Raw genomic sequence first — 27,814 nt, 5'->3', positions numbered from 1 at the left:
GTGTATAAGGTATACGGGTCTTTGTCAGATACAGAGCTTCCAGATAATTTCTCCCAATCTCTGTAGATTGTCTCCATCTTCTTTGGTGTACTTTGAAGCACAGAAGTTTCAATTTTTACAGCATCCCATGTATTTCTTTTTTTCTTTAGTTGTGTTTCTGGTGTCACAGCTAAACTTACTGCCTAACCCAGGCCACAGAGATTTACTACTATGTTTTCTTCTAAGTGTTATATAGTTTAAGCTTCTACACTTAGGTCTGTGACTCATTGGGGGTTATTTTTTGTGTGTGGTGTGCTGTAGGGGGGTCCAACTTCACTCTTAATGCACATGGATGTCCAGGTGTCCCATTTGTTATAAAGCCTTTGACCTGCTGGGTTGTTTTGGCAGTCTTGTCAAAAATCAATTGACCATAAGGGTAAGGGCTTACCTGAACTCTAAACTGAACTCTGAACTCTAAATTCTGAACTCTAAATTCTTTTCCATTGATCTGTACATCTGTCCTTAAATCACTGCCATGCAGTATTGATTAACTATAGATTTTAGTAAGTTTTCAAAATGAGAAAACTCCAATTTTGTTGTTTTTCAACATTGCATTGGTTATTCTTGGCTCTTTGGATTTACATAGGAATTTTAGATTCAGCTTGCCAACTTCTGTTTGAAAGAAAAAGGTAGGGATTACACCAAATCTATAGATCAGTTTGAGGAGTATTTCCATTTTAGCAGTATTAACTCTTTCAATCCATGAACATGGGATGAGTTCTCAATTTATTTAAGTCATCTTTACTTTTTTTTTTTACATGGGGCTTCATAGTTTTCAGTGAACATACCTTGTTCTTCGTTCATGAAATTTATGCCTGTGTTTTCTTTAAGTAATTCGTGTGTTTGTGATCAGAACCTATTCCAAATGGAATTTTCTCCTCCTTTTCATTTTCAGATTGTACAATGTGAGTGTGGAGAAATACACTTGATTTTCCTACATTGATCTTGTATCCTGCAGCCGTGGTGTGCTTGTTTATTAGCTCTTAGAGTTCATGTGGCAGGGGGTTCCTATCCCCTTTCTAACTCCATCTTTGTCACAGGTGATTCTAGAGAACTTATAATGGACTGTGACTTAAGAAAACTTTTTCCCCCCTAGGAATTGTAGCTGTGGGACACATCAATGAAGCTATTGACGAAGGGAATCCTTTGAAAACTTTAGACACTCTGCTGTTACCAACTGCTAAGATTAAAAATGTGGACCCAGACTACGCCCAGCACTACCAAGATGTTTTATATCACGCTAAATCACAGAAACTCATGGTGAGTTCCAGTAGGTTTGTTGCTTTTAAATTTATAGAGTACCTTGTGGAGAGGGGCTGAGAGGGAAGATTTGCTATACTCATTTTCCCTAAAGCATATGAGCTGTTTGTCCCAGCAATTGCCTATGGATCAAAATGGAAATCATGGGGCTCTTTTTATCCTTGTGTCAAACACGAGCTGGAAGGTGGCCCCAGGGCTAATTACTCCTTCTACTTTAACTGCAAACTCATTGGTGGTTCATTTCAGAGTTCAGAGTCCAAGTCATTGCATATTTACTGAACACATACCCTGTGCTTAGTACCAGGTGTAGCATCTGGTGGGGGGTGGGAGGGGAATGATACAAGAAACACCTAGCATTTGAAGTTCTGTGTCCTTATCCTTGAGACACTTAGAAACTGAGGCAGTGGGCATTCTCATATAGAATAGTTATGTAACTCTTAGAGAAGTATATGTCAAAACGGGTCCTGCACAGAGTGGTGCAGGGACAGTGGATTGTTGGGGGCGAGAGTCCTAAGAGGAGTGGTCATGGAGACAGAGCATGCTCCTGAAAGAGAAGGAGGAGCTGGCTTCTGGGGGGTGGAAAGCAGGAGGATGCAAGCCGGGAGCACAGGCCCAGGAGCGTGTGTGAGCATGCTTTGTCCTCTGCCTGGGAGGAGACTGACCTGGCTGCAGACCCCTTAAAGGGCAAAGGGTTTTTTCTGCGATGCAGAGCTTATACTTACCATGGGAGGAATTCCACAGAAGCTGCCCCCTCTTGGAAAGGTATCAAGAGGCGAAGTTTATGGCCTCGTTCCTGAGAGTGGGAGTGATGCTTCCAGGGACCTACCCACTCATAGCTCCCATGTCCCAAAGTGCAAACCAAATCCCAAAGATGTGGATGTTTCCCCTGTATAGGTCTTCACAACCCAGGAACTGCCTCATCGGAAACAGGAAAAGCATCTTTGCCTAGAGCAAACATTTATTGAACATACACTATTTGCCACGGATGATGTTAAGTGCCTATAGCATACCATCTCATAGAATCATTATAATCCATAACAGCCAGATGAAGGAAATATGTTTGTTATCATCTTACAGATAATGGAACTTAGACTATGTAATTTGTCCAAAGCTATCCAAAAAGTAATTGGTTCTGCAACCATGCCCTGGTCTGTCCGATTCAGAACCATATATTGTGCATTAAGGCAGTTGGGAGAAAATGTTTACTGAAGCATTGTAATAGCAAAAGGCACAAAACAACGTAAATATCCATCAGGAGTGGACCAGTTAAGTAAATTGTAGTATATCCATATAGTGAAATACTCTGCAGTCATTAAAAAGAATGAGTGAATCCATACTGGACAATCTCCAGTGTGTGTATCATTAAGTAAAACAAAAACAAAACACAAAAAAAATTTCCACATTCCACATGCCTCAAAATGGAACACACGCCAACTGACCAATTGTAAACATATGCTTGCATGTGCATAAAATATTTCTAGAAGGAAACACCTTCTGGAAGGTGAACTAGAAAGCTGGTGTAGATGAGAGGTGACTTTTTTTTTTTTTTTTAAGATTTTATTTTTAAGTTACCTCTACACCCAGTGTGGAACTCAAACTCACAACCTTGAGATCCAGTCACATGTTCTACTGACTAAGCCAGCCAGGTGGGCCCACTCTGGGCCCAGGCCCAGACTCTTTCTTACTCTGTTGTGCTGTTCGGATTTCATTTTTTTACAGAGTGCATGTATTGCCTGCTAAATGTTTCTAAACTTAAAAACAAAACAAAAAACAGTGTAAACAACCCACAGAGGACTGTTTCCCCTGTAACTTAGTTTCTACTGGCCCAGGCAAAGTGTTCCCTTCAAAGCAGCTAACCCTCAATGCAAGTTAGTAGAAATATTTTGTCATAATGTAGCCTTGAGCAGCATACGAAAGTGTTGCCTCTGGCAAAGAAAATTGAATGGTGAGGGAAGAAGAAAAAATATTTTTCAGCATTTTAAATTTTGTACTATATACTAACTCTACAAAAATATTTTTAATAAATAAAAATTCAAGTGCCTATGTTTACATGTATGTGTATATATGTTATGTGTGTGTGTATACACACACATACAGATAATCCTACACACACACACATATTCTAGTCATCCCACACAACTGAACTGCCTTGTTATAGGTGAAGAAAATCTCCCCCAAGGTGGGGACTTCTGAGATGTTAGACTTCTGACAGGGACTGCCTTACCCCCTGTGCTTTTAGGATGCCATCAGGTCAGTCGTCCTCATTTGACCTTCACAGCAGCTGTGGGGGTGGGCATCTCTCACCTGATGTGAGGGAATGTGAATGTTAAATTGCAGGCTAGGAAATAGGATGATGAGACTGAAACTCAAGCCTTGGGTCCCCATGTCCCAGGGAGGGTGGATTGGGTCTCCACCTGCTGTTCCGGCAGATGGGGCCTTAGCCGTGGCACAAGGCACACTTGTCAGCATTGAAAGATAAAATTATTTGCCTTGGAGACAGACGGGTACCATTCCAGGATTCGCTTTGTCACAAAATAACCAGAGATTTTAGTCAAATCCCTCACTCTTTGTGCTTCTGTTTCCACATGTGTCAGATGGGTTTAGTAGTGCCTATCTTATAGGATTATGGTAAGGGTCAAATGACCCTTTACATATATATGACCCATATATAATATGTCTTTGTATGTTTATACATTTCTATTTCTGTATGTCAATGTATAGTTATGTGTAATTGCATGAATTATGAATATATATGTGTATTAGAGTGTTCAGCATTTTGCATGGAGCTTGACACCACAAGAAGTACTTAAATACTGTAGCAAGTATTATTGGGGGCCCTAACAGTTGCCCCACAGGTAAGGGCTGAGTGATGACTGTGTCACAAGGTCCTTACTAGACGCACAGATTGTTCCATCCACAAACCACCGTTAGGATCTTCCGGGTACAGAATAGAGATGGACCTGGGTTCCTCTCTGCCCACAGCTCCATGAGGTTTGGCCTTGAGGTGAGCTGGACCCCACACACCTTTCATAGGCAGGCTGTGGAAGACCCCTCCAGAACGCTCCAATCTAATGGCTTTAGGTCAAGATGGAATGTCATAGAACCTCGTCAGAACACTCAGAAGCCTTTGCTGAGTGTCCGTGCTTTGCCAGCTGTCTATCAGGCTTGCTTCCTAAGTCTAAGAGCAGTAGCTTTAGTAGTGGAAATAGAGCATTAGATAGGAGCCTAAGATCTGGTTCTAGCTCAGGCATTAAGCCACACTGGACCTGTAAAATTAGGAGCTTGAACTGTATTGGCAATAGCTAACACGTTGAAAACATTACTGTTACAAGCAGTGAATCTGATTTGGTTAAATGGCTATTTTTAAACACCATTTTCTTTCTTTGCCCATTAATTTTGAAACTTGGTTTTCTCAGCTTGTTCTTTCCCTAGAAAAAAATCTGATTCTGGTTTTTTTCTTTGGGGGGGCGGGGGGTGAAGTCTCTGTGTATGTTTTTAAATCTGCTATTTTGTTACCTAGAAATTCCAGTTTTTGAAAGAGGTAATTCTGTGTCTTGCCTTCCCAAGATCTGGCCTTGGAAAATACTAGAAAAAAAGTTACACTACTAGTATTGTCAGTATAAAGTAAAGTTTGTGTCAAAGTATACAGCTGTTAAAGATCACAACAGATAGTGTCTGCATGGAATTTATGGCCAGCTTTATGAAAGATTGAGGGCCTTGATGTAAGTTGGTGAGAATTCTTGATCCTTATTAATAGTATTTCAAGTGTAACCTTGCCTGGGCACCAAATTCCTTTTGTCTCATGGAGCATGGCATGTCTCATGGCATGGAGTATGTTAGCACATACTTAGCAGACAACACATTTTCTATGTCTCTTCACTAGAGGCAGTGAATTGTGAGCTATTTTAAAAATCAAATGCTTTCCTTGAGAACTCAGAAATTAGTCCCCCTAAAAAAGTTTGGTTTTGCTCCATGTATATTTGCTACATAGAAGTTGTATGCTTTTAACAAGTAAATATTGCTGCATTTTTCACCCCTAGGTAGAACTGTATTACACATGGTGACTTTATTTGCAGAAACCAATTCCTTTTATTGAAGTTTTTGTCGTCTTAAAACTTATTATAGGTTTCTTTTTCTTTTTTTTTTAAGTTTTTTTTTTAATTTTAAGTAATTTCTACACACACCCATCATATCTTTACACCCAGCATGGAACTCAAACTCACAATCCAGAGATTAAGAGCCTCTTGCTCTTCTGACTGAGCCAGCCAGGTACCCACAGGTTTCTTTCTCTTGCTTGCTTTAGTGCTTAACTGATCTTTATTTTTCACATAATCATGTACCTACTATAAAAGATCTTCATGTGTGTGGTTTCTGTAGGTTTTTTTAAACTAAATCCAATGAAATAGGAAAGTCTGAACAATAAAACAATTCTTCGAAAAGTTTTTATTGTTTTGATAGTCACTACAAAGTATATGGTCTATGTACATTCCCATGGACTTGAACATTTATGTCAGCGATCCTTCATACCCTTAACCACTAATATCCCATCTCCTATCTAATCTCTAAGCTAAGAGAAAAGTTGTTATTGACTTACAGGAATATACTGGGCATTTAGAACAAAATATTTCCCCTTTAAAAACTACATATAAGGGAAAAAATATTGGAGATGTTTTTAAACTTCTAAATGACCTCATGAGTGTGTTCTATTTTAGCTTATTTTTTTACATGCCCAACTAAAAATGATGTCCAATGTCATACACGGTACATTGCCTTCTCAGTAAGAATTGAATTGCTTTGGGATTTTATTCATTCATTCAGCAGTGTGATATACAAAGCACGGATCTGGTCCCCACAGATCTTGAGAAGATTTAGATCTACAAGAAGCTAAAGAGTATGAGAGTATGAGCCCCTTCTTTACTTGGTGCTTATTTAGTGTTAATGAAGTTAATATGTGTATGTAAAGGAACTACATATAAGTGTCAGAATAAAAATACAAGAAAGGGAGAAAAATGAACTACTAGCAGGACAATCAGAAGAATGGTCCATTGAGATTTTAAGAAATGGAAAGAATTAAGTCGAACATGTTACAAACAGCTTTACGATTGAAAGTCAAGAGCAAAGAGTGGAGAAATCAAGATTACAGCAAAGCAAGAAGCTTGGCCAGTGCCTACTTGGCAGACAAGGTTTATTGGGAAGTAAAGTTGGAAGGTTAGCTCTGAATGTCGAGCTAGAGATTTACAGTTTATTCCAAAGCAGTGGACAGCCAATGGCAGTTTTTGAACCGGGGGTTTTGAGTGATGTGCTCAATCTGCCATCTGAGGAAGATTACTCTGGTGGTGGCCAGTGAAATGGAGGAAGGCTGGCAGTGAAGAGAATGACAAGAAGGCAAAGGTAGGACTAGGGTAGTGGACCCCAGTGATAAAAATGACTCAGAGGAAGCTGACGAGGTAGCCACCAGCATGAGAGTGGAAGGAGGCAGAAGAATTAAAAATGATGCCAGATAGTGAAAACAAGAGATCTTAGCTTCTCCTTATGCTTCATCCTGTCCCACCTCTTCCGCCATGACACCTAGAGCAAAAGCCTCATAGAAGTGGGGAAAATGGAGATGTAAAAAGCTTGAAGTATGAGTCAGGCAAGTATGTCAGTCGCCCTAAAGAAAATGGTGATGTCTTTGCCCCTGCAGTGACATTCTTAAAACACTGAGAAAGTACTAAATTTAAAAAGTGCACTAGGCATATGTTATCCCAAGAATGCATGTTTTCATGGATAGTCTTCCTCATTCCCTACGATGATTTCACCATCGTAAGATAAACAGTGGAATGATCTATGATTTTTGACATGAGAAAATAAAGGAGTGGATCTAGGCAACTATTGAGGCTCCCAAGGCACAAAGCTATGAGATAGACAAAATATAAGCCATCTGTGTTGTTGTAGTAGTAGTTGGCATGGTGAATAATAAGTATGACATTGCTTGGAGCAAAGCAAATGGTAAAAATCACAAGAATGAGGAGACTCGCCTTAACATAGCACAACCATCTGTCATCATATGTATTAAGCCTCCGAATGATGGCTGTGTAGCAGTAGATAACAACCACAAAGGGAATTAAGAATCCAAAGACCGCCAAGGAGACGAAGTAGTAGAGTTGGAAGGGAGATGAAGACTCGCATGTGTTGTGGACATCATGGCAAGTGGTGATATCCTGCTGGACAAGGTAATACTCCTGCTTTAGGATGAGAAATGGCAGCAGGTATAAGAAAACCATTGCCCACACCAATCCACATGTCACAAAGGCATAGGTGCGCTTGGGCAGCGCTCGGTAAGTAAAAGGATGAACGATGGCTAGGTAGCGACTGATACTAATGCAGGCAAGGAGCAGAATGGAGCAGTACATGTTGCCATAGAAGATGACTGTGGTGGCCCGACACATGACCTCTCCGAACACCCAGTTGTTGCCATTGAGATGGTAAGCTATCTTAAAGGGGAGTGTGACACAGAAGAGAAAGTCTGCAACGGCCAGGCTGGTGTAGAAGATGGTCATACAGATAGATCTGGTCCTGAAGAAGAGCATCCACAGGGTCACGGCATTGGCCGGCGTACCTACTGCAAACACCAAGATGTAGATGGCAGGAATCAGTTTGGTACTTAAGGAGCTGCCCAGATACCCCACGGTAGCATTATTCACACGAAGATGGGACATGCTTTCCTCAGGGCACTTAATTTTTACAGGTGTGGTAGTTCCTGTCCAGCCTTCTATGGCAGAAAGGGGGAAGTCTTCAAAAGAATTGAAGGGGTCCCCACGGAAGGTCTTAATAGGTAAGGTTGGTTTTGCCAAGATGCGTACATCATTCTCTGCGCCTGTAATTGAGAAGAAGTATTAACATGGAGCATTGCCAAGTCCATGGCTATGGTTCAGGAGACAATAAAACTAAAAGCTTAATTTCTGTAGTTGTAGAATTGAGGATCATTTTTATTTTTAAAAAATCAGGTAATTGACAGGAATGCATTTGGTACATATCCTATGCGCCAGCACTGTACTCGCCCATGCAGGGACAAAAATGAGATGGCAACTGCTTGCATGTGGGAAGTTTATAATACTGCTGGAGAAAACAGTAATAGCACATCAGACCTCTACAGGCCAATGTCAGGTTGACTATAAATTGTATCGGCATTCAGACAGTAGTTAACAGATTTAAATGTTTGAGCAGAATGTCAGGAAAAAAATGAACATGAGCAAAGATGAGCAAGGTTCATAAAGAGATGGAAATGAATAGATGAGTAAGAATCTGGTAGATGAAATATGGACAGAGGCGTCATGTGGGAGAGTATGGGCTATGGGACCATCAGATGAGTTAATTCAGCAAATGTTTATTGCATACTTAAATGCCAGCGATAGAGTTTTAAATAAACTCTAGGTCTTCAACTGTTAGACTAGTAGAGAAGATCCACAAAAACGTGTCGTCTTAGGCTCACGAGGTCTGAGGGATGAGAGAGTAGGTCCCAGCCAAATCTCTGAAGGGCCTCTTACCTGTACTAAGAAATGACATGACCATTCTTAGATGCTGGGGTCATGCACACACAAAACTATGGACAGAGGCATGGCCATTGTGGTAGACAGCATGATGGGCCCACAAGAGTCCACCTGCTAACGCCAGGAACCTTTGAATATGTTATTTTATATGGCAGAAGGACTTAGCGGATGTGATCTAGGGTCTTCAGATGGCATGAGTGTCCTGGATTGGCTGAGCAGGCCAAATGTAATCCCAAGACTCCTTATAAGAGAGAGGCAAGAGAGTCAATGTCAGATATTTAAAGATGCCGTGCTGCTGGCTTTGAGGATGAAAGGGAGAGCCGTAAACCAAGGAATGCAATTGACGTCTAGAAGCTGGAAAAAAAGCAAGACAATAGGTTCTTCCCTAGAGCCTCCAGAATGAACACAGCCTGGCTGACACCTTGACTTCAGGACTTGTGACCTCCAGAAATATAATCTGGATTGTTTGAAGCCACTCCGTTTGTGGTAATTTGTTCCAGCAGCAATAGTAGGTTCATATCACCCTGATTTGACTTATATTTAAGATGACTTGGTGACCGTGTAGAGAATAGACTGAAAAGGTAAGAAATTAGAGGCAAGGGGGACGCATTTGGAGCCTCCTGTAGTCATTCAAACTCAAGGTGGACAGTAATGGATTAGAGCAACGGCAGTAGAAAGGGTAGAGGAACACTTGAGACTGATGGCAGCTCTGAGGACCTGGCATCCAGCTGGCTCTAGTGGCAGTGGGGGGAGGCAGGAGGCAGGCTTCGTCTCTAGATGATGTTAGGCAAGAAGATGGGACAAGGGGCAAGAGTAGAGGAAACAAAGGAAGAAAAGATGGAAATAGAGAATACAGTGAATGATCTCATGTCACAGTAGAGTGACAAATGGTAATCACACCACACAATGTGTAGAATTGTTGAATCACTCTGTTGTGCCCTTGAAGCTAATGACACACTGTATGTCAACTATACTTCAATTTTAAAAACTATGAAAATTGGAAATGGAACAAAAAGGAGCAGAGACACAACTATGTACTATAAATGTTGGGCATTGGTTGGCAGGCTAATTTTAATAATTCTAATTCATGCAAGAGCAATTTCAAAACATAATAGACCTTAATACTCAAACCTATTTCTCATTATATAATTTTCCCAAAAATTACTCTTTGAGATGTACAGGAAGTAGATCCTGTAAAATGTCTAAGATGAACTTTCATGCTGATTTCAGAGCTCATATTAATTTAAAATACCATTGTTCTGCCAATTACGTCTTTTCCCATGACCTCTGAATTCCTACATGTTGAATACTTGGACTTAGTGATTAGTAACCTGGTTTTCATTCAAAGCCAGTTTCCCTTCCTGCTTTAATCTCTAGCAGTTGGCCCCCAGGTGAAACTGAAGGCTTCCTCATAACCTTGAGATTGCACAAACTGAATTCACTGTGTAAAACAGAAAGTGTTGCCTGAACAAGTAGGGACGGAAAGGTGTTCATGTGTCATTTACGGGAGGATAGATTAATGAAAAAGAAAGCAACACCTGGGAGGAGTTCTTGTGTGCCTGTGTTGAGATGTGAACTCTGAAGGTGTATTGTGTGATGTTTAAGTTCAGCCACACAAATCCTCCTCAATTTTGCATTTTGGAAAATGCTTAAATTTGACATGACCCATGGAGAAGGGCCTTGGGAAGTAGGCACAAAGCTGGAAGACTGTGGCTGAAGAACATGGTGTACAAGATATTTCCTTTCAAGATCTGATAAGACAGCTGTGGAAGTGAAGTGTTTGTCAGTTTGCAGAAAATTCTTGTGGTTAAGCAAGACATGGTGCCTAAAAACAGGGTAAACAGTGGCTCTGTGAAGAAGTCTTGATTCCTTTTTCCATGAGAATTCCAGATCTGGTTCAACTTGAATAAGTCTTGTATTCCTTAGAGCCTGGTGTGCCTTAAGCATTGTGCTCATTGTTAAATTTTACATATTTAAAAATTTTTCATTGAATTCTTAATAGTCTTCCACTTGGCAGAATGTTTCTGAAATGTTTTTAACTTGGGGAAAGGCCTGAGAAAGGGACTGATGGAGGGCAACCGGATTTCAGCCTTGAAGCAATCGGTTCTTCATGCATGTTTCTCCCCCACCCCATGGGAGAAGGCAAGTGCACTGCCTTTTCCTTTGTCACCTTTAAATGTCCCCTGTTTGCCTCTATGATACCCCACCAACCAGCATCTTGAAGGAGCCCCCTTCACAAACCGCTTTCTTTTTGCTTTTCTGCTGTATTTGGCTTCATCCACACCCAGAAAGAAGAGTCACTTGCCCTTTTCATGAATCTACAGATGTGCTATTGCCCTGAGCGGGTTCTCTTGGGACTCTCCTACAATCACCTTGGCGATTGAAGCAACATTCCTTTATGGAGGCTTGGTTTTGTTGTATTTCTATTTATTCTACTTCATCTCTGTCCCTCACCCCAGCGCTCCTGCTCCTAACAATGTTGGCAGGAGAATGCGTAGCGGTAAGAAAAAAAAGTTGGGGATCCAGACCTATTGCAAACTGGTTTATTTTGGAGTAAGCAGGAGATGACAGCCTAATATTGTGTGAGTGAAATAGGAAACACATGAAGAGTTGAATAATAGTACCTGGGAGATCTCATTTCTAAAACTAAAAAATCTTGTGAAAGTAGGGAAAACTCCATGATACAAGAGAAAGTGAAAAAAAAAAGTATTTGATTAAGAAACACTAACTTGTTAGTACTACTTATTGAAAGACCATTCATTCATTCTAGGAATATTCTTGTTTCCCCCAATTTGTGCTTTAAGAGAATGTATAAACATGGGATTTTTTTTAATTTCTTGAAAATGTGCTATCTTTGCTGAATCGGAGGAAATTCTTACAAAATCAGAATATTCTCGCAAAGAAAATTTGATTCTTAATTCTAGAGATCTAAAATCTTGACCACGCCACAAATATTTAAATCTAAGCAGAGAACATTAATTAGTCTTTGGCAAGGTTTAAAATGAGCGAACAGACCCCAGCTATTCACTTCCATGATGCTACCTTTAGTGATAAACAATTAAACTCTGCCTTTTAGGTTGCAGATTGTGGGAAATGCAAAGAAAATTGGATGTAATTCACTCTTGCTACACAAACCAGCACCCCCAATATGCCCCGTAAGAAAAGAGCTTACCGCTTTGACAAAAAGTGGGCGAGAGGAGCATTACTCCAGCAGCAACAAAGATGAGGGCTTTCATCGTGGTGACCTGAGTCCCGTTTCCCAGCTGCTATTAAATGTATAGAACTAGGGAGCACGGTTCCACCTCAGTCTCATGTGTTAACAGCAAATGGAAGCCTTGGTCTCTGCTTAAGAGTGTGCTGTCCTGGGCTCTGCAGACTGGGAAACTTGCCCAGGTCCTCTGGAGGGAAAGGGTGTGACGGTACTCATGTTACAGTGCGCATGACTCAGGCTGAGCTCTGAGCACATTACTTTGTCCCCAGAGAAAATCATTTAACTCTTACCCACCCCTAATATAACAATCCATTCTGAGTAGATGCTGTAATTCCCAACCAGTGTACTTCTACGCATGGAAAGAATGTAGGTGACATACAGCCCTTTCCATAAGTAAATTGACAGTAGATGTCAAGTAGCAGTCGGTTTTGACTCTGTCACATATCTCAATTTTATCCATTTAAAAAAAACAGTCCCACAGTGTCATTTCCACTCAGTAACTGAGCTGTCAGAATTTATCTTTTCCTTATCCTCCCAGCTCTTTCAAATCTTAATTCTTAAACTCTTTACATAATTATAAATGAAATGAATCATGGAAAGCAAGCATTTTTTAGGAATTTAAATGTAAGAGCTTGATTACTTTGAAAATTCTCCATCAGTGTCACATTGGTCTGAATTTGTCATCACTCCTTGGCCAGACTTGGTTTCATGGTGTTTCATTTTGCCATAACTCAACATACTTGTTGGTTCAACTGAAGTGATGATACAACATTGAAACGCAGAGAACTCTCTCTATTCTGTGGTTGTTGGTGAGCAGATCTATAATAAGCTTTCTTCTTTAATTGTGGCAAAATAGGTGTAACATACAATGGACCATCTTAATCATTAAGTGTCCAACTCAGTAATGTTTAAGTATGATCACATTGTTGCACAACATATAAGCCTGTGAGTAGTTATTTCCCAGAGGATATGATTTAATGTGCAGTTAAAAAAAAAAAAAGCATCGTCAAAGATTTTTCTGTAATTAACACAACTTAAGTGTAAACGCCAAGCCAAACAATCCAACTGCATGTTGCATATAGAATGGGGCAAGAATCAGAAAATGCAGGTTTCACTTAAGACTTACAGGCTGAGGGATAAGCCAGGAAGGAATTGATCTGTGTAAACTTTTCACACTTGATTAAATTATGTTACACGAATTTTACAATCAAAAGTCAATGTCTGGTACTTCAACTACATAATATATGATAACAGAAGCTGAGACTTGAAAGCTGTTTTACTGTAGCAGTAAAAATCAAAATGCCACAAAATAATGAAAGGGGTACTTTTTTGTTTAATTAAAATTGTCTAGAAGTCATCTAAATTCAGGAATTGATGTCTTGATTTACAGATGACCTAGCTTCTCGTAACTTAATCCATTTGTAACTTGTATGTTGAAGCTCTTTAGCTAGAGGTAGGGTCCTTAACATCCTATAAATATAGTTCCAGACTTCTAGTGGGCAATTTAAAAGGAGACCTTAAACTGGTGGGATTCAGTTTTTACTCCTGGTTTTGTATTTAACCCCAGCATCCTTTAGTGTAACGAGTCATGATTTAAACTGCTGACTTAAATTAATTTGATTTGTCAACTTTCTCTTTGGTGTGTCTGATAAAACAGATACTTGAAGCTTTGAAGTGGGATTGTTAACTTCCTTCTCATCTGGGCAAAGTTTGTATGGTGTATCTTCTACAGCAATAAGTTATGAAGGAATTTGGTAAATGCTCTTCAAAAAAATGGAAACAGACATAAATGAACTCGCATGGAACATAGTTTTTAGGCTGTACTTAGGAAGAGTGTTTGGGTTTTCTTTGACTTTGGAAACAGAAAGAAAACAGCTCCTACTCCCCGGTCTCTTCATTCTTCCTGTAGCCTTCAATTTCCTATCTTACTTTCTGTTTGAATCTTTCCCGTCCATTCTTTTTTTTTTTTTTTTTTAAGATTATTTATTTATTTATCTGACAGACAGAGATCACAAGTAGGCAGAGAGGCAGGCAGAGAGAGAGGAGGAAGCAGGCTCCCCGCTGAGCAGAGAGCCCGATGCGGGGCTCGATCCCAGGACCCTGGGATCATGACCTGAGCCGAAGGCACAGGCTTTAACCCATTGAGCCACCCAGGTACCCCCCTTCCCATCCGTTCTCTTAAGAAATGGAGACTCTTGCTAACAGGTGACAGTTCACATGTGACAGAGTAGCTAGACATGATTGCAGAAGCAGGTGCCAGGCCTGGTCTCCATTAGCCCAGATGTTACAGGCTGAAATAAGAGATTCTTTGTCTCATTTTCATAGTGCTTTCCACAAACATTATCTCAGGTTAGTCTCTGAGGGAAATAGTATTGAAGCCTGCCAGAAGAGCTGGTGAATGTTATTTCTCCTTCTACAACCCGTCTATCCATCAGGAGTCCAAAATGCTGGCGCTGGTTCTCCATAGCTCTGATGAACTACTTTCTGTTCATCACAGCCTTAGTATTTCCTTGTAATCTTGGGCAAGTTTATTATATCCCTGATCACATTGTATAATTATTTGTAGATAACTTTATCTTTTCTACTAAACGTTCAGTCCTTGAGGGTTCTTTGAGAGTTCTTTGCCTTATTTTTGTCTCTGTGTCTGATAAATGGTGTTGTATTTCCCTGAAATTTAAAATACCCTATGGTACCCAGGGTCACCTTGGGTACCACAGTTAGTGATTAAGAGAGAGGATGCAGAGAAGGCTTTTGTGGAGGAGGTGGCATTTGAATTAAGGCCTGAATGGTCAGAAAGCATCAACAACCACACGGCCGAGGTAGGATGCCTGGCTTTGAAGGAGGCTGGTGTGCAGGTCTGGGCCAGGCAATAGAGGAGTGGGAGTGAAGCCAGAGGGGTCAGAGGGGCTAGATTGTTAGATTCCCCACAGTCCCTGGGAAGCAAGTTTTGTTTTTTCCTCCATGCAGGGGAAAACCTGTGGAGGAGTTTAAGCAGAGGGATCGTCCAGTGAGACATCCATTTTGAAGACAATATCTGCTTCTCTGTGGAGGACCACTGTGGTAGAGGGCAGTCTTGGAAGCCAGAAAAACAGATAGACCAATGCACCCATCCAGGTGCATTGTAGATGATAGTAGGCTGGACTGAAGGGGTGACAGTAGAGAAGGGAGAAGAGGTTGGATTGGGGGGTTATTTCGTTAATAATTTGTACAGGGTACAGCAGTGCTTGTTGGGTGCTGGCTAAGACTTTTTAGAAACTGTAAAAATGGGCTCCTGAAAAGCAGTTCTAGATTCTGTTTCATCATGATTCACTGTTCTTTCTTTTATTCTCTGACAATATTCCCAGGACTCTGAGAGTGTTTCCAAAGTTCTTTGGCTGGATGAAATACAGCATGCAGTCAATGAGGCCAACATGGACAAGGACAAAACAAAACAATGTAAGCCCTCATCTCCTTTTGCCGGCCCCATGTGCCTTGCTGGTTAAGCCACTGAGTTGTTTTTTATTCAAGTAATTTTTAAAATTATATCATTTTAATATCTGTAAAGATTTGGATCCTTAGCAATTTCAGTGCTTGCGTGTATATAGAAAAATAAGATTCACTGGTGGTGGCACTATTTTCAGTGATTGGGTGCTAACTCTAGCGAAATTTGAGGATGTTGCTGAACAAAATCTAGAAAGCAAAACATGGTTTCTAAACTCTCAAATTTATAGTGTGATCAAACCCCTTTTTTATCTTGATCCTTAGGAAGCTAGCCCCGTCTGCTTAGTAAATGTCTCTCCTCCCTTCCGTGCTTTCCATCGTATTAGTCAGGATTTTCCAGAGAAACAGAACTACATATATATTTTCATCTGGAAAAAAAAAATAGAGCTACATATATAGTCCTGTATCTGTGTGTATCTGTGTATGTGTAGATAAATAGTTGTTCCTCTGGAAAGTATGTAGTACATGTATATACACATAGAGAAAGAAAGAAAAAGAGGGAGATTTATTTTAAGGAATTGGTTCGTGCTGTTGTAGAGAGCCTGGCAAGTCCAAAATCTGTGGCAGGCCCCAGAGGCCAGATGGCAGCATTTAATCACCAAAGGCAAGTGGGTGTGGTTGCTGTAATGGACAGCAGAGTCAAAGCCGTCATCAGAATAATCCCACTCACAGAGACCAGTGGAGTTGGCTGATTGACCACGGTGTTCCTAGACATGAAACAGACTGTCTCCTAAATTCATACTTGGTTTGTACAAGTGGAAGAAGAGTTCTAGATCAAATGAACAGAAGTGTAACTTGAATAACAAGAGCAGAGAGTCATGGCCCCTCCATCAGTCCCATACCTAATCATTTACAGACCAAGAACCCCTTGAATGAGACGGGGGAGACCAGGTCCTCTTGAGAACGAACTGCTACACTATCAAAATTTTACACAGTTCATCTTTCTTCCAGGCTTCCCCTAAAGAGGTCTACAATCTTTGACTGTGGTGGCTGTGCCAAGGGGAAAGGACACCATCAGACTTTTCAGGGATTGCAGGACACTGGCTCTGAATGGACACCAATTCCAGGAAACCCAAAATATCCCTGTGACCCACCAGTCAGAGTAGGGGCTCACGGAGGTCAGGTGATCAGTGGGATTTTAGCTCATTCTCTCTCCCAGTGGGTCCTCAAGCCAGCCACGATTCCTTCTGCAGCTGTCAAACGCCTAAGTGGGATAAACATAATCCGCAACTGGCCAAATCCCTTCAGTGGCTCAAATGAATACGCTTTTAATTGTATTCTAAACCTCTCTTTTCATAGAGGAATAGTATGAGAAATCACATGGCGTTCTAAAGTAGTTTCAAGAATGATATACTAGCGCTCTACATACACAAATAACCTACCTAAATGAAGATTCCTGAAAGTGTTGTTCATTAACCTGTCCATACCTGGCACCATTAGGATGTACCCTGTTGTATCAGGTCATAGGATGCTGTTGAGATGCCTGAGTCTTGCCCCCAAAGATGTGCTTTTTAAACTTTGGAAGCCTCCCTGGGGGAACATCTGGTTTTTATTTCCTCAGCCTGGAGAAATATGTGCATTTCTCCAACCTGAATTTTTATACCCTTAGGGTCTTTGAAGTCTTTCCATTCTAGCCCTCTAATCCTTAAGAAAAAATAAAATGAACTTGAGATGTGTCCATAAGAAATTTAAATTTAAATATAAACCTGAAGGAAGCCATAGTTTGAAGAAATACATTTAAGAAATGAGGTGGTAAAAATAGACACTCAAACAGCCGTTTCAGGTTCCCCTTTTTCTCTTAGAAATCAAACCAATTTAGAAGTCATTTCATTCATTTTATTCATGTCCTTCCTACCTGTGGCCTAAAACTGTGAAGTTGGTTCTGTTTTCCCCCATTGAGACCCTCATGGTTCTACTGACTCTGCAACCCAGAGGCTCTCTCAAATATGTGTGACGGTCTACTCCAGACCCACACATTTAAAATCCTGTCTTCCACCTCAGTCCTGTGCCTCAGAAGAATAGACATAGTATCTTCTACAACAAACAGACGTTCTGAAGTAAAACCTTCTATATTCTGACATCAAGATGACAATTTACCAGTTTGTCAAAAAGGAGTTTAATCTTACCTGTAAAAGCATTCTTCATCCTTTGTATGAAGGCTTGAAACAGATCCTTGTTACGTGTTGTAAGCTTCAAACCAATTCCCAGGTAGTCTGGGAAAGGTGTTGCCCTATGGGTTTTACCACAGACAGGACTTAAAAGGGCAGAGTAACTCAAGTCTCCTACGTTTGGGCCCATGTTCATGTCCACTGGAGACTCTTGCTTTCTCAAATTAGGTCTGTCTCTACTTTTGACTCCTGAGAGCAGTATTTCCCAAACTTCTCTCATTGTTGTACCCCAAGGAACTTTTTTAGGTAGATTTTCCCTGAGTACTTCCCACCATGAAATTTGAATACCACAGATCTATTGTGTTTCTGTTCATGAACCATAGGTAAGCCTATGTTTTCTACACAAAAAGATGTTTTGCCCCCTCCCCCCAAGAACCAATTTTTTTGCCCTTCTAGGGATTATTTCACCTCTTGGGAGAGAACACGTGCCTTAGAGAAAGAGCGCCGGTATATGGCCTAAGATATAACACAAAGCGTTCTTCTGGGTCTCTTAGGAGATTAATGGGAGTTTTCTTAATTTGTTCCATACCACCAACATACCTGACTTTATGTAGACCATTTATCTGACATCTTCAGTTATCTGGAGCTAAACCATATCCCACAGATGAAGCAAAAAAGGAATCAAAATCTATGTCTCAAAGCCTGTGCCCTGGACCTGGTTTCCTCTGCTCGTTGGGGACCCCTGGGAGAGATCACTGTAACTGTGTGTTCTCATCTTGGGCGTAACACTAACGAGTTCAGTGGTATCTCTGCACAGCTCAGAGCACATCAGAAGCCACGAACTAGCAGGCAGTGAGGTGTTGGCTGCTCTGTGTGAGCACAAGGCAGCAAGAGGAGACCTGGCAGGACAGGAGGGGACTACGAAAAGGCAGAGGAGTTTGAGGCCATTTTAGTGCAGGAACAAAGAAGCCCAAACACACCTCCATAGTACTTGAACTACAATAAATAATATTTATTAATACCACTCATGGTATTTATTATAGCACAGTAGAATGACAGGAAGGACTCTTCCGGCAGCGCTAAGTAAACACTAAGCACCTACTGTGTACCAGGGACTGTAGATAAAATGATAAGCAGGAAGAGACACCGTTCTCTTAGGATTTTCTCCAGGGCTTTAGATTTTTTACAGAAAATGGTTCTTTTAAGAGGAGGAGTACGCTTTGGTTACCTAGAAAATGAACCTGTGGGGCCCCTACTTGCGGGTCTGCACTCGAAGATATAGCACATTTCTAGATGCAAGAAATGTGTGCCTCTGTTCTACCCATCTTTTAAGAAATATGCCATTCTTCTGGGTTAGGTGAAGCTGTCAGATATAATTCATGTGAGGATTCTTGGTCATTTCCTTGTTGCTTCTGCTTCTCTGAGACCACAAACCTTTCGAACACCAGGACCGCATTTTTCCCATTCTTGAAAGCTTTCCTGGAGAGGAGGAAAGGGGAACTGTTGGTCTATTCCTATTAAGTCCTACAAGCACAAGAGCACACTGCTGGGCCTTCTGTTCTGCAGCAGTTGAAGTTTGCTACAGAAGTTCTTGATGCTGTACGTAAAGTCAAACTCCACTTTTCTTACCCCTCCAGCTTTCATACTTCCACACACGAGAACGTAATTCAAGGACATCAGTATACCACGAAGCATGTGTAGGTTGAATTTGACATGTGCATGTTTAAAAGAAAGAATATCCATCTCTCCCCCTTTTCATCAAAAACTTTGTCTACAGAGTATTTTAACCTGGTGTCTTCCATTTTTTGTTCTAGATTTCTAACTCAGTGCATTGATGGTTTGTGAAAACAATACTTTCATTGGTTGGGCCAGAATATTCTCAACTGGAACCGAAGTGGATAATAAAGAATTCACCATGTTAACTTTGTTTAGACAATGAAGAGTTCAGTGTGGTTTGATTTGGGGGGAGAGGCAGGAATTTAAAATGGGATAAGATGTTTTCTAGGTCTAAACCGGCTCCAGAACCAAGTCGATTGCATACGTCCACCAGCTGTACCTGTTGCCTTTCCAGAACGTTTGTTTAGGTTGTTAATGACAGACCTTGTGAAGTATAATTGTGCTATACGAGAGAACATCAGGACTTGTACTTGTTCTAAAATAAATGTCTTCATAAGATTAGTTCTCAAATACCGATTGATGACCTACATCAGGACTGCGTATCTACTGTCCCCACTTATAGAGCACTAGAGTGAGTAGGACCTAGTGCTTCATACCACATGAGAGTAACCTGGACACACCCTGATTTTTAATAAACCGCATTTCTGTGGGGCTGTGTTCTTACGACTTTAACTGGTAGGTGCGTTGGTAACTGTCGTGGGTATATGTGTTGCATACTCTGAAAGGGTAAAAAGGTTTATTACCAATGCATTCCTGAAAGGTTAAATTATATCTTTACATGCCTCTAGGCTAAGTAGAAGATAACCATTAACAGAAACTTGTTTTTTCATGATGCAGGGGTCACACTGGTCATCGATGTTAATCAGTGTCTGGAGAAAGAAAAGTCAAGTGATATTCTGTCTGTTTTAAAGTCTTCTATGTCTAACACAAATGACATAATCCCTGAATGTGCTGACAAGTACTACAATGCCCTTGCAAAGGCAAAAGAGAACAAATCTGAAAGTGGTAAGCTTTTTAGTCATTAGCACCAACTAAATATCGTTTTGAATATGATGCTGTCTGTGGTCCTGTATTAGTTTTAAAACAAATACTGCTTTCAAATGAACTTTTCTAAAATACTTTTTTATCTTGGGCTCCTGGGTGGCTCAGTAGGTTAAGCGTCTGTCTTCGGCTCAGATCATGATCCCAGGGTCCTGGGATCAAGCCCTGCATGGGGCTCCCTGCTCAGCGGGGAGCCTGCTTCTCCCTCTCCCTCTGCCTCTCCCTTGGCTTGTGCTCTCACTCTCTTTATCAAATAAATAAAATCTTTAAAAAAAATATTTTTTTGTCTTGATAAAGAAAAATTTTTAGATGTGGCTTTTTTTTTTTAAAGCTCAGATTAACTTGGCTATGCATGGGTGCTTTCATAAACTTGAGAAATACAGTATTTAAGGAGATTTTTCTTTATTGTTTCCTTGTTGATCCATTTCTCTAGTGATACAAACTGATTTTTTAAAAAATAATGTGTAATTTTTACAGAAAATCAAGCCAATACAAATAATTAAGAACAACTGTTAGCCCCATAGAAACAATGCTAGTGAGAGTTTAGTTATATTCTTTTTATTCTGTCTTTCTGCTGAGTTACCTAGATAATATCAATCTATAATTACATTTGAAAAATAAAATTGGGATTACCTATATCCCTCCTTTTATTTTTTAATATATAGAGAGCATATTTCTACATTGACCTGTTTCTCTTTATTCTTTTTGAAACAAATGGTAGATGATTGCACAGTCTTGAGTAGGAGTAAAGAGTAATTTTGAACATGTGAAATAAAGTAGAGGGAAGTGGCCTCCAAGGGACCAGATCCATAACCTCAGCAAGTGTTTATGCCCATTCAATCCAATGACAGACCATGAAGTGTTAGCTCTGCAAAGTATCCTTGAGATCATGAGCCTGAAACTTATTTCTCAGATTTGGAGACACATTCTAAGATTGTGGTCAGAGGGAGCCCATGACAAACCCAAAGCGGTTAATTCTTGATAGTCCACGTACTGTTCCTTTAGTAGATTGTTACTGAGAACCTTGTGTCCTGTCAAGGATCCGGGTGTCTCTTGACTCACAGGCTGGTGTTTATTTGCACCACATCATAGGTCTTGGACTTCCTCTTCTTTAGGAAGCTACTGTGACAGTGTATGGCCCAAGAAGTAGAATTGGAGGGGAGAAGGGTGTTTTTTTATAGTTCAGCTGGAAGACTTTCCCATAGTACCTTATGTACTTTTAAGTTTACCTGATGTCTTTCCAACCCAGAGATTGCACCCTTCAGTTCTGCAAATTGCCCGTTAATGAAGTGTGAAGAAGGCTATTGGTCATTCTTTCTTACCTGGCATCTGATTGCCCTTGAGCCCCTTTCCGTTCCCTTCACATCTCTTCATTCAGAGTCACTGTAATGTCCCCTACCTCATCCTTCATAGAGAAAAACTTGTACAACAGTATTAATGCAGGGGTTAAGTTCAGGTTCAAGTCCATCTTCTGTCTGCTACCCTTGCCTACTCCTCTTCCTTTTTGCCATGTTCTGGTGCATGTAGTCATATATCCCCAGATTCCCAATTCAGAAACCCAGGAGTTACCTTAAATCCATAATGGTTACTTATGATCATCCTAATTTGACTGTACAATGTGTGTTCTAGTAGGCCAGCATATCTACATAGATAACAGGTGTCTGACTGCCCATTTGAAAAGAGATACATCTCTTTTCCTGGGCAGTAACAAACAGAACAGTTGAGGAGCACTTAAAACCCAATAAAGAATCAAAACACATTCAAGGGCCTTGAAGTTACCTCTGCTGAGTTATTTGAGTCCATTTAAATATTCTGTAAGGAAATTCACTTGAACTTTGATTTCCCTGTAAAGACATTTAGTCTAAGGCTCTCTTGACAGCAGTTGGCTTAGACTGATCAAGGTCAGGCCATTTTTATGTTTATTTTTGTTGCTGTTTTTAGCTTGCTGGTCTGGGACAGGAATCGTGGCCATTCAACAAAATAAACAGATTTCTAAATATGAAATAAAGCCCATGGATTCATGAGGAGGAGATGCTCTTAACTAATGAAGCCATGAGTGCCATAGATTTTTTTTCTAGTACATCCTTCCCCCCAAATTAAGTCCTTTCTGCAATTTTTTTTCTCATTTTGTATGGTTGGGAGGAACAAGGTGAGTCAAACCAGGACATTTTCCTTCTCCCTACTTAATGACTTAGTATTTGCATATACCAGTTTTTACTTTAGATAAAGTTGTCTGCAAAGACGAGTCATTTCTCTGTTGGTTTCATGCAGATCATTGGCTTTCCCTACATAATGGGTCACAGTCCTTCCAGGTCACTCCTTCTCAGAGAAGTTGCTGGGAGACTTCCTAAGCAAAGAAGATTCTTGCTTGTTGGTCTCCTCTGTCCATTTGTCGTGCTGTTCACATCTACCAGGGACACATATTCTTTGTTTGCTTTTCCTTCTTAATGGCCATTTGTGACTCCTCTCCTCATGAGAAATTTGAGGTACAGAGCCCTAGCATTACACATCCCTCTGTCCTCCTCTTGATTTGGCTGAGTTGAGAGCTGCCATTGAATACATAGAATTGATTCCATTTAATGAGTCATTTCTCATTATTTTAACTTAGGCCATCAAAATGCTTGATGAAAACTTGTTTATTAGATCATTTTACATATTGGAGAAACTACATTAATGTTCAAGGTTTCAGTGTTTCTCTCTGGAATGTAACAAACTTCTTTTTTTAGTGTCTACTGAAGGTTCCTGGCTCAAATTCAGTCTGCAGGATAAATATGAGTACTACTACAACATCGATTCAAAGGAGAGTTCCTGGGTCACACCTGAACCATACTTGCCTAAAGAATCATGGCTCATGAAAAAAGAAATTGAGGTAGGAGGTTCGTGTTTAATGAAACTGTACTATGAAAAAATAAGTGTGATTGCTTTTCTGTTTTTGAATCATGGAAGTGATGGGAGGAAATAATTGATTTATTAAAGTCTGGATATCGAGTAAAATCTTCATAAATGCAGTTGGATATGGCTGCACAGCCACTAACTTTGCAATTATTTCCATATTAGCATACCACCACCAGACAGAGCAAGGGGATGAAAGCTTTTGTAGCTTGTTTGGAATGGTCCATTATCCTAAGAAATCAATCTTCAGGTTTGCCTTTGACACAAAAGCTCAATTAGTAATAATTTCTTGGTAGTCAGTATTCAGAAAGTCTTATTTCTTTCCCCCTCACAGCCTACCACAGAGATATGTACGACCTTTAAAAAGTCAGTAATGCCTTCTGGGGGAAAATACTCTTGAAAAGATAATCAAAAATCACAAATCACAAAGATGTCTTTGGACTTGAGACCAAAGTTGGACCCACAAGAAGTGAAAATTTGTGTTTGATCCATGCATTGTAGTATATCTAAAGAGAAAATACTAATAATAATTTAGTTCCATTTTTGGAAAAAGAAAAAAAAAAGAAAGCACACAAACGTAGGTCTTACAAATTGTTCAAAGTTGTCAGCATCAGAGATACTGCAGTCTAGCAAGTTTGAGGATCGAATCACCATTATGATATTTGCTAAAACTCAGAGAAAAATCTGTGGCCTGGAACTGACAGGGCCACCAGAAATCCTGAATGATGAGAAGACAGTGAAGAGAAGATAGTTAATTAACTAATTTCAAATATCCAAGATTGTCACAATTTACAAGAAAATACTCTGGTGGCAGTTCATCATCGGGGCTACTTGTTAGAAAAATGAAACTGTGGACAATATTTAAAAACCCGATGCTGTAGTTGAAAAGACATATCAAACTGTGAAGAAGCAGCATCAAAGTGTTATAATTTGAAGCCAACAATTACTCCAGTGGTGTCCAAAGGTGCCTTGGGAGTAACTTTGTGAAATTGAGCATCATTCTGTTAGGATTACTAAAAAGTGGAAGGTCTACGTTGTTTAAAAAAAAAAAAAAATTTATTTTCTCCAGACAATCTAAAAGTACTGATTTCATGAAGGTTAATATGTCATCTTTTAAAGGTTTTTAAGCATTTTTTGTGATGTCAGTTTTAATTGTTTAAATTAGCCCCCCATTCCACACGGAATGAGAGGCATCAGCCAATAGAAGTGAGTCCAGTCTTGGCTTGCGTCTCTCAGAGAACATAAAAAGCAAACCCAGTTCGTAATCCACAGAAAGACTTTTCACAGTCTCCCCTTCTCCTTTTTCCACATTCATTCTCATTCAGACAGGGTTTCCCCTGTCTGGCCGTGATAGCCTGTCTCTCCTCTCCCATCCCTTTTCCTTCTGCCCCAATTGTTTTATTTTCCCCCAAGTTTATTTTGAGCTGCCCCAGGCTCATTGCAGAGGTCTGCCTACTGTGGCCTGGACAAGAAATGGGACAAAGGAGCCAGAAGACTTCATGGCCACTGCAGTCTTTTCCTTGGCAGCCCTGGGGAGGGAGGAGTTGATACATAAGCCTATTCCTACTGTAACCATCCTTGTCCCGCTTACACTATGGAGCTCCGGCCTCACACCTGGTCCTTGCCGGCACCTCTGCCTCCAGATTCTGAGGTCGCTCAACCAAATTCTCAGAGCACCTCAGCTCCAAGTTCAGAAGATTCTAAAACATGTTGCTAGGAAGAAGCTAAGCCAGTCCATCCCTGGTTCTGGTCAAATCTCCTTTGAAACCAGGCCAGAAAGAGTTCTCCATCTCATTTTCTCAGAGATATAATCTCCAGAAGTTTTTCTCTATGCTGCTTTCACCTGATGTGTGAAGTGTAACCATAAGAAATATCTCTTGCCAGGACATTGTTGAGAAGGTCACAACAGATTATGTCCGTGAGAAGATGTGGTCTGCGTCTGGTGATTTGCTTCTTCGCCTTCAAGCCACAAGTGCAGGATCCCTTCTTAAGAAAGAGTACGAAGCTAGGAAATCATATTTGTATGAACAAGAAAAGCATGTGGCCAAAATACAGGTATGTCAGCCACCTACCACTAGTTACAGCAAACTGTGCTATTCCCTGGAGATGCTTCATTTGTTAGTTTGACAGTCAACTTCCAGCATTCTAATTAACAAATCTGACTGCAGATTTTCCCCTTAATCATTGCCCCCAAATCTGAGCCTTAGTAAGGCTCAGAGATAGGAAATACATTGAATGATTATTCACCTTTGGAGACCATCAAGGGGTACTGTGGACTTGCCACGGTCTGCCTACCACCAACCTAGCTGGAGCCAGAGGGACTCCTCAGATCAGAGTTGAAATCCTGTTTCTCTAAGAAGCTGGATCTCCTCGTGTCATCTACTTTCTGTACTGGGTGCTTTATGAATTGGTTTTTCTGTAGCTAGTGGAGGTTGAATGGCACCTGTTTCTGTGGTCTTCTAGACGGAAAGAACAGATGAGCTGATGAAATGGATTTAGCTTCTCCAAGAAACTCTTCTCCCTTACATACTCTTCATTTAGGCCTGCAGGAGAAATCCTCCTTTCCTGCCTGGTTGGTCTTGAGTTGTTCTTAAGCTTGCATGACTCCTCTGAACTTTCTGGTTGCCAAGAGAGGGACTGGTCAAATTTAGATGTTTCTCCTCTGTATTTCGCTACCACCCTCCACCAACCACCATGCTGGCTTCCAAAGGGCTGTGTGTCTTTTTTTGTGCATCCAGAGTGATACTGTTATTGACGGACAGCATTTGATGGGTTTTTGCATTGGCCAATAACTAAGAAATTTCCCAAAATGGAAGTTTTTAAATTGAAGATTCCTCTTTTGTCATCATTGGTGTGCTTACCTGCTTTCCTCACCTGACTATAATATCATCCAGGGCAGAAAATAAGTTTTTAAAAATCTTGTATTCTTGTATCTTGTGTATGATAGGTGCTCAAATATTTGAATCTGTTCAGAGCTTAAGATGTTAGAAGGCAGAAATGATTAATTTTTAGAAGAAATTTCTCCCATAAGCTGGACAAAGACATTTTCTTAGCTTAACCAGTAAGTTTTCCATTTTATTTCTTCTTTAAACAAATGGTAGATAAAACACACAGGAAATGAAAAAAGCCTGAAGAGAGAATCCTCTACATTGATGCTAAGGCTCTAATTTTACACAGAATTTAAAAGTGTCAGCCAACCTGACACAATTTGGACCAACCCTAAGCTGTCCAGTCTCAGGGTGTGGAGCAGTGTAGTATTTGGAGGACATTGTGCGGAGCACACTGGTATAAAATCCATCTGATATTGGGACCCAGGGCCAAAGTCATGAGAAGGTTCGGGAGAAGAGCAGAAGCTATCATCTGGAGCCTTTTTCCTTCATCTCAGTGGACTCAATAAGAATAAAGAAGCCATAGAACTATGAAGTCACCCTTCCTTCTTTTGTTTTTGTTTGTTTTTCCCCCTAACTCTTCTGATGGTTTTTTAATGAGGAGAGCTGAGGTGTAAAGGCAAGCTATAGACTGGACAGGAATGCATATTCAGCATAAACTTGCTCACCTACAAAACGAAAAGATCATGAACCAACGGATATTATGCTACTCTCACTTTTTGTCTATGCGGCTGATTCACCCTGAATTAGGGGAATGATCTCAAATGTGAGGACTTCCCCTCCATGAAAGAGCTCAACCTTCCTAGCTGGTTCGAGTCCCAGATACAGTAGTCTTAACAAATTCAGAGAAAAGGCTCCCAGGCTAAGGCCAGCCCCTCCTCAGTTCTACTCCCCTCGGTCTCCTCCCAAAGAACTGAATAGTGGTAGAGAGAATATATGGCATCATTAGCCAGTCTTCTGTCTTGAGTACTTAATGGACTATATCGGAAGGTACCCAAGATGTCTCCTGAGAAATTCACTGTCATTCATAGGATTTTTCCCCTGTAAGGTAAGGTGTCCTATCTCTCTCCCTGCAGAGAGAGAATCTCCTGAGAACAGTGAGAGAGAAAAAAAACATACTTTTTTTTAAGATTTTATTTATTTATTTGACAGAGAGAGAGAGATCACAGGTAGGCAGAGAGGCAGGCAGAGAGAGAGAGGAAGAGAAGCAGGCCTCCTGCTGAGCAGAAAGCCTGATGCGGGGCTCGATCCCAGGCCCTGAGATCATGACCTGAACTGAAGGCAGAGGCTTAACCCACTGAGCCACCCAGGCGCCCCAAGCCATACTACTTTTGAGCAGTGAGAAGGCCCTGGTAACATTGCCTGTATTTATAAATGAGTGGCCCAGAAAATAATCTCAAACAAAAAGGAATATTTTATTTTTAAAAAAAAGGAAAAGGATTATAAATTGTAAATATAAATTAAGTAAACTAACATTTAAGGATGCTCTTAGCCCAGGAGATGGAAGAATTTCTATGCTGAAGCTCTTTCATGCTTTCAAGGAATTGAATAAGACATGGACTTAATGAAATAAGACAAAATATTGAAAGATAACTGATATCGAAAGAGAGGAGAAGAAATAGTGACGTTGTAGGATGTAAATGAACTCAGGATTGCAGAATGCGCAGCAAACGCCGAGAATAACTGCAA

The 27,814-nt window shown here is 40.5% G+C and overlaps 2 protein-coding genes across 2 annotated transcripts in view; one reads left to right on the top strand and one right to left on the bottom strand.

Moving 5' to 3' along the window:
* The window catches only part of IQGAP2 (IQ motif containing GTPase activating protein 2), a 277,799-nt gene that overhangs the window by 188,108 nt on the left and 61,877 nt on the right, over positions 1-27,814 (top strand). Inside the window, exons 13-17 of the mRNA XM_080804306.1 lie at positions 1,136-1,299; positions 15,384-15,474; positions 20,142-20,309; positions 23,072-23,214; positions 25,122-25,292. Coding sequence (XP_080660432.1) covers positions 1,136-1,299; positions 15,384-15,474; positions 20,142-20,309; positions 23,072-23,214; positions 25,122-25,292 — 737 coding nt within the window. The remainder of the gene's footprint in view (positions 1-1,135; positions 1,300-15,383; positions 15,475-20,141; positions 20,310-23,071; positions 23,215-25,121; positions 25,293-27,814) is intronic.
* F2RL2 (coagulation factor II thrombin receptor like 2) lies at positions 5,730-12,192 on the bottom strand. The gene is made up of 2 exons (XM_080804307.1): positions 12,001-12,192; positions 5,730-8,155 (listed from the first exon to the last, which is right to left on the bottom strand). The coding sequence occupies exons 1-2, from the start codon at positions 12,062-12,064 to the stop codon at positions 7,083-7,085; spliced, it is 1,137 nt and encodes a 378-aa protein (XP_080660433.1). The 5' UTR covers positions 12,065-12,192; the 3' UTR covers positions 5,730-7,082.

Source organism: Martes martes (genome assembly GCF_963455335.1).
Source record: "Martes martes genome assembly, chromosome: 5".
NCBI lineage: Eukaryota > Metazoa > Chordata > Mammalia > Carnivora > Mustelidae > Martes > Martes martes.
Note: the sequence above shows the minus strand (reverse complement) of the source record. Positions and strands in the feature narration are given on the sequence as shown.

Bases quoted from the DNA above. Each gene is read 5' to 3' on its own strand.
- F2RL2 (XM_080804307.1), bottom strand. From the start codon at position 12,064: ATGAAAGCCCTCATCTTTGTTGCTGCTGGAGTAATGCTCCTCTCGCCC. The intron at 8,156-12,000 runs GTAAGCTCTTTT...TCTCAATTACAG, and splicing joins GCCCACTTTTTGTCAAAGCG to GCGCAGAGAATGATGTACGC.